The sequence below is a fragment of the Xenopus laevis genome, chromosome 5L (genome assembly GCF_017654675.1).
Source record: "Xenopus laevis strain J_2021 chromosome 5L, Xenopus_laevis_v10.1, whole genome shotgun sequence".
Taxonomy (NCBI): domain Eukaryota; kingdom Metazoa; phylum Chordata; class Amphibia; order Anura; family Pipidae; genus Xenopus; species Xenopus laevis.
The window spans coordinates 78,976,900-78,986,156 of NC_054379.1; the positions used below are offsets into that span (position 1 = coordinate 78,976,900).

At 45.0% G+C, this 9,257-nt stretch overlaps 1 protein-coding gene across 3 annotated transcripts; it reads right to left on the reverse strand.

The window, feature by feature from the left end:
- Nucleotides 1-879: 879 nt before the first annotated feature.
- LOC121393708 lies at nt 880-7,448 on the reverse strand. 3 transcript variants are annotated; one of them, XM_041562982.1, is made up of 3 exons: nt 6,945-7,448; nt 6,076-6,350; nt 880-1,417 (listed from the first exon to the last, which is right to left on the reverse strand). In XM_041562982.1, the coding sequence occupies exons 1-3, from the start codon at nt 7,292-7,294 to the stop codon at nt 1,368-1,370; spliced, it is 675 nt and encodes a 224-aa protein (XP_041418916.1). In that variant the 5' UTR covers nt 7,295-7,448; the 3' UTR covers nt 880-1,367. The 3 variants fall into 3 exon arrangements, with proteins under 3 accessions (XP_041418916.1, XP_041418915.1, XP_041418914.1); XM_041562981.1 differs by having other exon boundaries at nt 880-2,758; nt 6,945-7,435; XM_041562980.1 differs by lacking the exon at nt 880-1,417 and having other exon boundaries at nt 2,808-6,350; nt 6,945-7,435.
- Nucleotides 7,449-9,257: the final 1,809 nt, after the last annotated feature.

Genomic DNA, 9,257 nt, shown 5'->3' on the forward strand with positions numbered 1-9,257 from the left:
ATAGAGTGGCTAATTCTAAGCAATTTTAAATTGGCCTTCATTTTTTCTTCTTTATAGTTTTTGGATTATTTGCCTTCTTCTGACTCTTTCCAGCTTCCAAATGTGGGGGAGGGGGTCACTGACCCCCATCTAAGAAACAAAATCTGTGTAAGGCTACATCTATATTATGTGTTTACTTTTTATTCCAGTCTTATATTCAAATCAATGTATGATTGCTAGGGTAATTTACAACCTAGCAACCAGATTAGTAAACTTACAAACTGAAGAGCAGCTAAATAACTGTATTAGGAATCAGTACTATAATGATGCAGTCTTTGATAATGTAAGTATAGAATGATGGTTATAATAAGTTTATAGTAAGATGATAATAGTAAGATTATAGTGATGTAAGTATAGATAATGATTATAGCTTCTACCTTCTTGCCCAATTATACTTTTGACTGGTAACTGGATGAATATGGAATTATTTGACATATTTTGCCTGTATCTTAGCTTGTGCAATCAGGTGATCATATACTGTATATGTTTTTATTTTAAGGTGAAGTATATATATATACTTGTATGTGATGCAAACTAAATAAGATGGATGGTTACGATCACTGGGTGTTGAATGAGATCCCATGTCAGAGGTAGATCACAACCTCTAGATCAAGTTCTTTTGATCCCTCATGTATTACAATCAGGTGAATAATCCATTTATCAGGAAAGATACATAGTTGCCCGTACTGAATTTATACCCACATTCATTAACCTTGAGCAATATCAGCAATAGATTCAAAAGAAACAATTTTATAAAAACTTCCCCAATTCTCTAGGCCAAGGATACCCCTATCCCCTGGGGCATCTCTCATCCCCCTCAAGAATGACACAGAGACTTAATTGGTGCAAAATATGTGTGGAAGTCACTTTCTTTATTTATTACTTTTTGCTAAAAAGGACTAGGTACCCCCTGACCCCCAGCTGCGGCTCCTATCACCAACCTGGGCATTGTGCCCACACCGTAATAGACAACCATAGGGAGCAGGGATCATGGGGCCAAGCGCCCTCTGTGACCAATCAGTCGCCCATCCTCCTGCTCCCAACCGTGTGCATAACTGGCGCTAACCCCAGCCCCTTGCATGACTCAGACAAGACCGTGCAGTCAAAGTCTGCTCCACACTAGTGACTCTCCAAAGGGTAGGCCTGCACTGTAACCGTCTTTTCTCCTGGAGCCGCACTGCCGCTGACCCCCACACATTTGTAGCCGCAGCTGATTTCAGGGAGTACCTTTGACTTCACATATAATAATGCTCCAGAGGAAGGCGAAAAAACCCTTCGGTGTGTGTTTCCAATTGGCACCGCAGGGGAAAATTCCTTCCTGACCCCATCTAGGCGATCGGTCCGAAGACCCTGGAGCACCTTCTTAGCCTCCATCCACCTACAGGGTGGGAGGGTGGGAAACAAAAACAAAAATTAGTCTGCTGCTCCTGGCTTGGTTTCCTCCTTAAGCATCTGTCCCTTCTCTGCCCCAGCCCCCTTTACCTCCCCCAGCCCGCCCCCTTTTTTCCAGCCACCAGGTATCTCTCCCTTTGTTCCCTTTGTATGTGTCCAGGGGGAGGGAAAGGGGGGGCTGGGGTGGCAAACAGCCCCAGCTGCGTGACAAAGTACCTAAAGCCCTGGGGGAAGGGGTCCCTTGCCTAAGTCCCACTCTCCCCTATACAGGTTTCGTTCCCTCTAGGCCAAGGATACCCCTATCCCCTGGGGCATCTCTCATCCCCCTCAAGAATGACACAGAGACTTAATTGGTGCAAAATATGTGTGGAAGTCACTTTCTTTATTTATTACTTTTTGCTAAAAAGGACTAGGTACCCCCTGACCCCCAGCTGCGGCTCCTATCACCAACCTGGGCATTGTGCCCACACCGTAATAGACAACCATAGGGAGCAGGGATCATGGGGCCAAGCGCCCTCTGTGACCAATCAGTCGCCCATCCTCCTGCTCCCAACCGTGTGCATAACTGGCGCTAACCCCAGCCCCTTGCATGACTCAGACAAGACCGTGCAGTCAAAGTCTGCTCCACACTAGTGACTCTCCAAAGGGTAGGCCTGCACTGTAACCGTCTTTTCTCCTGGAGCCGCACTGCCGCCACCCAATGGAAAAGGGGGGAGGGGTACCACCTGTCCTTTTCCATGGCCCACCTATACCTCCTGTGACTTCCACCACTCCTGAATAAATGACCCGATGTTCCCTAAAAACAGATCCAAACCCTCACTTGACAGATGAACTCCATCTTCCCTAAAGAACTGGTGTTGCTTACTTCTTATGTTGTCGTGCCTTATGATACCTTTCCCAAAGGAACACATGAATTTATGCATGGCCCGGTTCACTTTCTTTCTAGCTTTCTCCACGCCTTTGGGTGAAATTGCCCCCCTCCAATTGCTCCTCTGTATAATGTCTGACCAAGCTAACCCCCCGACCTTCCTGTTTTCCAGCATCTCCGACAAGTCGGCCCTCATGTTCTCTATGAGTGCTGGAGTCTTTTTTGACGTGAGATCGTTTCCCCCTGTATGAATTATAACTAAATGCACGAAATTAACTCGATGGAGCGCGTTATAGAACCTACCTTTTAGCTGCTCCCATCTCATACCTCTCCAACCCTGCCATGCCAACTTCATGTGTTCCTTTGGTAACCCCAGCTGTTGCCCTGCTGCATGCTTTTTGGCCCAAAAAATAAATGAGTGCCCTATGACCAATATGTTGACAACAGATCCACACCTTGCTGCGAAGTAAATACATATGCAGGGTTAGCTTCCATTTCTCATTTTTTCCACGGGCCGTATATACTTCCTATATGCCTCTGATTTCCATCTCCCCCTCTTTTTTATCTTCTCTATACACTCCCCCCTCATTGCTGCCTCTGTTGCTGCACCTATTCTGAAAGAATGTGAACTAAATTTCTTTGGGTCCCAACCATTGACTATTACTGCCTTCTTCAGCACCTGGCTAAACTGGAAAGCAGAAAGGGGGGATGAGTCTTTGTGCAGTAGTAGCAGCTGCCCACCCCCGGGCCGGACTGTCCTATAATTCACCAGTGCCTTGACCGTACATGTTATTTTACCTGTGGCCTCTATACCTATCCACCTCCCTTTCCCTTCCTGATCAGTTTTAGATCTACTAACATAGACCAATGCTTTCCCCTCTTGTATAACTACGTGCTTGTCCATTAAACCTTTCCCTGCTGCCTTTTTTGATGGGGGGACCAATTCACTTAACCGCAACGCCCCCCCAAATGCTAATGTGAATGCTGCCCTGAACAGCATATATTCAAATTGATCAAAACAGACCTTTTTTAATGCCCTTATGACCAGAGTCAGCCTGCTTTCCACTATTGGTTCTCTCTCATCTACTCTAGGGCCCTCCGCTCTTGCCCATCCTTTTATAACTTTCCTAATTACTGGGCTGCGTACTATCTCAGGTCTACCTTCTGCTACTGAAAAATGGGAAATCGCCGCTAGCGTGGCGCTGGCGCCTGCTTTTGATTTTCCCTCCCTATACATTAACGCCAGAAATGACAACAAATCCTTAGTGCTGCCCTCCCTCTTACCGCTTTCGCAGAATAGTTGCCATCTTTTCCATGCCTTTTTGTATGCGGCAAGAGTTCTCTCGGATACAGATTTCCCGTACAGCTCTTCTAAGAGAGGTTCACCAACTGCCATAAATTATCAGGGCAATTATGAGGTGTTTTTGCTGCGTTGGGTGCCAATTTAAAGAAAAGATCCCATTTTTCCCTTGACAATGCGTCTGCCAATGTGTTCTCTACACCTGGGATGTGCTGCGCTCTAAATGAGATGTTAAACCTCATGCAAATTAAAACTAACTGTCTCAATAGATTGATTACTGGGGCTGAATCCGATGATAAATTATTAACTGCACACACCACCCCCATATTGTCTGATATGAACCGAATTGCTTTATCCCTAAAATCTCCTGCCCATAGCTCCAGTGCTACTACTATGGGGAATAACTCTAGCAAAGTCAAATTCTTAGTTAAACCCAACTCACGCCATGCTTGCGGCCACCTGCCAGCACACCACTTTCCTGCAAAGTAAGCTCCATAACCAATGCTACCTGACGCATCTGTTAACAATTCCAATTCTCTGTTATTCCTTGTCTCAGATAACCATAACCTTATTCCGTTAAATTCTGTCAAAAAACTATCCCAAACACCCAAATCTGCTCTTAACTCCTTAGTTATCCTTATTTTGTGGAATGGTTTTTTAACCCCTGTCGTAGCCTTTTCCAACCTTCTCTTAAATATCCGACCCATTGGAATTATTCTACATGCAAAGTTCAGCAGCCCCAAAGTCTGTTGCATTTCTCTCAACGTTACTTTTTTAGTCCCCATTAAATTATGTATTGCCTGCTTGCTTTTTTCTACTTTATCCCTTGGCAACCTGCACCTCCTGGCTTTTGTATCTATCTCAATTCCCAAAAAGGTCAACTTTGTAGTTGGCTGCACTGTCTTTTCGTCCGCTACTGGGACACCTAACTCTTTTAGCATCTGTAAAAATATTAACAAGGTTTCCTGGCATTTCCCTGTTTGTTTGGGCCCTATGATTAAAAAATCATCTAGGTAGTGGGCTATGGCCGCATTCCCCGACCATTGGCATATAAGCCAATGCAAAAATGTGCTAAACATCTCAAAATATGAACATGAAATTGCACATCCCATAGGTAAGCATAAATCCACAAAAAATGCTCCCTGAAAATAACACCCGGTCAACTTAAAACTCTCTGGGTGTAAAGGTAAAAGCCTAAATGCAGACTCTATGTCCACCTTTGCTAACAATGCCCTGTCCCCTTGTCCCTTTACGATTTCTAAAGCTTCGTCGAAAGACTGGTACTGCACCTTGCACTGTTCTTTATCTAGTGCATCATTCACTGATGCCCCTACTGGATATGAAAGGTGCTGTATCATCCTGAATTTACCCTGCTCTTTTTTGGGCACTACGCCTAGTGGAGATACCACCAGGCCCTCTATGGGGAGGACTTCAAATGGCCCTGCCATCCTACCTGCTTTTACTTCTTTTTCAATTTTTTGTTTTAAAACATCCTCATGCTGGCCAGCTGATTTTAAATTTTTATAGATTTTACTAGGGGGGGGTGTTTGCGCTACTGGAATCTTAAAACCATCCAAAAAACCCTTTGCTAAAAATACTGCTGCCTCTTTATCTGGGTAACCAAGTAATGACTCACTTAGCTTGCCCATCTGCACTGGCGTTGCCGCTCTTTTGCTGAGCGCCTCGAAAGGGCTGCCTGTTTGCTTGGGTCTCCCTTTTCCTGTTACATTCACTTACAATATGAGAAGATCCACATGCAGAGCATGCATGCCTAAATTTGCATGCATACCCTCTATTACATCTCCTCTCGTTGTATGCGAAACACACGTTCCTTGGTTTGACCGTATAGCTCCCTTTGTTCACATTATGGCTTGTACTACTCTCTTTAGACACCAATCTTGTCCATAAATCTATGTCCTTCTGCCCAAAAGATAACATTTTACTATTTACAATCTTTTTCCTGAAAGCCTGGTCATAATCATACCATGAAGTACCCTTGTAAAACAGATATGTGTCAATTATTGTATCAATGTACTTTATGATATTCAAACTCTGCTCCGGCTTTTTAACTAGGTATACGCTTGAAAAAAACAAAAAAAACCTTTCAACCAATCAAATATCGATTTTCCCCTTCTCCCTTTTTCCTCCTGTTTCACCCCTTCTTCCTTTTCTTGAACTGCTTCCCTAGTTAAACTGTAAATATCCACAAATTTACCCTCTTCTATAGACTTTCTCGCTTTCTTAGGTAAATGTGCTGCAGTCTCTGTAAGTGCGCATGCATATGTATCCCCAGCCCCAGCTAGGACCATTACCGGAGTGGTTTCTTTTGAATTTTTCTCTATACCCCCACCTTTCTCTTTGCCTTTCAGATACTTCTTAAGTATGGCCACCATTTTACCCCCTTCTGACTCACTATCTGAATCCTCTGAATCAGAATCCAAATCAATTGGTATGTCATGTTGCACATTCAACTCACCCATAGGTGCCTCCTTTGCAGCGATTGCCACGATTGGTCTCTGTGTGCTTGTATCCTCTTTCTGCACCCTTGTATTTGCTGGATAGGCTTCTTTTTCCCTCCTTGTTGATGGGCCTGCCTCCTCCTCTTGTCTTTGCGTTCTTTCTCTCCTCCACTGCAACCAGCTCTCCTCTTCCTCCCTGTTTCTAAAATGGAGACTCGGCACCTGATAACCATCCCAATATGGAAACTCCTGTCCCACTGCCCATCCAGGTATCCTCTGGTTATACCATTGCCTATGTGCAGGAAAAAACTCATAATTATTGTCATAACCTCCATACTCAGTATTACAACCATCCCCCTCCCACATGGCATTAAAACCGTTTCCGTTCCACTGTTGGCAGCCTCTATGACCCCATCCCCTCTGGGGGTTCCGTTGCTCAAAAACAGGTCTGTTGTTTCCCCTAAATCTGAAACTCCCCCCTCCCCTGGTCGCTGGGGCTTGGAAATGTTCAGCTCCCCATGCATGGCCATGTTCTGATCCTCTGCATCCCTCCTCCTCAGGGTTGGGGGCAGCTTCCCTCCCCCAATCCTCTTCCCCTGGAAGCTCCTCTATGCTTGCTCTGCCACCCTGGAGGGAACAGGGGTCGTTGGTGCTGGATCTGCCCCCTGAGGGTATCTGTGGGGCCCTATTGACTATGCCCCTCGTGCCCCCCCCCGTCCCCTTGGTGGTGGCTGGTGCCTTATTGCTTATGGGGTGTAATGCATTGGTGGCCGTGGGAGACTCGTTGGTGGCATAGGGGGGGGCATTGGTGGCCGTGGGAAAAACATTGGTGGCAGTGGGGACCCCCTCCGAGCCCCCCACCCGCCTCCCCCTTGAACCTCCAAACCTCTTCCTTGGATGCTCCTTGTTGTGCTGCTCCCCGATCCTCTGTGCGCCTCCAAACTTCTTCATTTTTCGCACCGCCGGTCCAGCGCTGTTCGTCGATCCGGAAGTGACGTCATCTTGATCCGGTTCTCGTTCTCGCGATGCTTCCTCCTCTTCGCTGACGAGGCCGTCTCTTCTGCCGCATCCACCGCTCGCTGACCGACTCCTGACCTGCAGGGAACAACTTACCCTCTTCTTGGGCCTAGCGATGTCCCCTGCCGAGCCTTCTGTCTCTTCCCGGAACCTCCTGGGCATCAGGGCTTTCCTCTTCGTCGCTCCGATTTCCACCCCTTGGGCCGCATTCGCCTCCATCTCAGCGATGACCGGATCTCTTCAAGCTGCAGATTTCCTGGTGAGTTCTTGCCGCACAGCTCTTAGCGATCTGCCTGAAACAAAAACAAAAATTAGTCTGCTGCTCCTGGCTTGGTTTCCTCCTTAAGCATCTGTCCCTTCTCTGCCCCAGCCCCCTTTACCTCCCCCAGCCCGCCCCCTTTTTCCAGCCACCAGGTATCTCTCCCTTTGTTCCCTTTGTATGTGTCCAGGGGGAGGGAAAGGGGGGGCTGGGGTGGCAAACAGCCCCAGCTGCGTGACAAAGTACCTAAAGCCCTGGGGGAAGGGGTCCCTTGCCTAAGTCCCACTCTCCCCTATACAGGTTTCGTTCCCTCTATGTTCAACAGCTACTGTTTTACAAAATCATCCACTAATGAGTATCCTGTTAAATCAGTATAAACTCAGCCCCATGTTCTTTCCTTTGTGTGTGGGGGGCCTCTACCTTCCTAATATTTAATTAAACTACAATAAATGATAAGCCGTATTTGCAAAGAAACATTCCCATGTTAGCTGCAACAAGGTAATTAATGTAGCCCTTGTAAGGAGGATTCTCATTTGATATTCCTTTTGTATCCTTTTTGCATCTCATTTAGAGAGCTAGGTGACACAATGGGGACACTGTATGTAATGATAAAATAGTTCTAGTTGGGTTAGGAATTTGTTGCTGCACTACTGTTGGACTAAGTGCCCCATCTTACTACTGGCAAGCAAGTACAGTTGTGAAACTGTCATTTAAAAGTATTCTACAGGATTCTTATAAAAAAATATCTGAGACAGATACTAGAGCAGTTAAGCAAACACAAAGCAATAAAAATTAAATCTTTCACTAAAAATAACAATTATGTCATGAACATAACTATCCAGTAGTGTATATAAAGTCAAATAAAAACTCATTGCACTATGCTAGCAATATTCCCTATTAGACACTGTCAATATACCAATAGACTAACTAGTTCTAATTAGTGAGATATACACACTGTAATGGGTGTGTGAAAGAAACCTACATTTTGGCAGCAAAGTAAGGACAATGAAACCATCATCTGTTAACTGGCTTTTGTTAACATGCCAATTTAAATCCATAATATTCATGTTGCCATTGTAGGTATTTTTCAAATATGTCTATCATTCTAGGGCAACACTGAATAATCCTGAGATGTTTGCCTTAATATCAGGCTTCTATTCTACATAATCAAGTATAGCATCATATAAGTAAAATAAGGAAGAAGACAAATATTTCTAAATATAATCAATAAAAAAATCTGTACCATTTCTGAAATAGCCAAATGACTCCCCCCTCTCAGTAATCCAGTCAGTCAGTTAGGTCAAATAAATCACTGTCCCATGCTCCCTTTACTTAGTTGACATATTAGAGCTACTGTACTGTTGTCGCCGTTTCCTCCATAAAAGTTTTTTTTTAAAAAAAATGCTGGCACCAGGGCCCCTCTTACAAGTTAAAAAATCATTGGGGCCCCAGAGAATATTTTTTCAAAAAAAACTTTGGTGGCAGGGGCCTATAGAGTATTAAAATAATACATTAGTGGCTAGGAGTTTTAAAAAAAAAAAACACATTAGTGTTCAGTAGAACTCAACTCGTGGCTTCAGGACTTCAACTTCAGCTCTTTTCATGACTTTGGGTCTTTTCGCGGCTTCGGGACTTCAAATTCGATTCTTTCAGTGATTTTGGATCTCTTTGAGGCTTCGGTACTTCAAGCTCGGCTCTTTTTGTGATTTCAGCTCTTTTTGCGGCTTCGGGACTTCAACTTTGGCTCATTTCCTGGCTTCGGGTCTTTACGTGGCTTCAGGACTTTGGCTGTTCGGGACTTTGGTGTTTCAGCTCTTCTGTGGTTCAGGACTTCAGTAGAGGTCGGCAAGGCTTTGGCACTGTTAAGGGGGGCCCGACTATTTCAAAAAGTGCAGCACATCCGGGCCCCCCTTTAAGCCTGGG

What these genes read in the sequence shown, in the direction of transcription:
- LOC121393708 (XM_041562980.1), bottom strand. Translation starts at nt 5,248, where the DNA reads ATGGGCAAGCTAAGTGAGTCATTACTTGGTTACCCAGATAAAGAGGCA.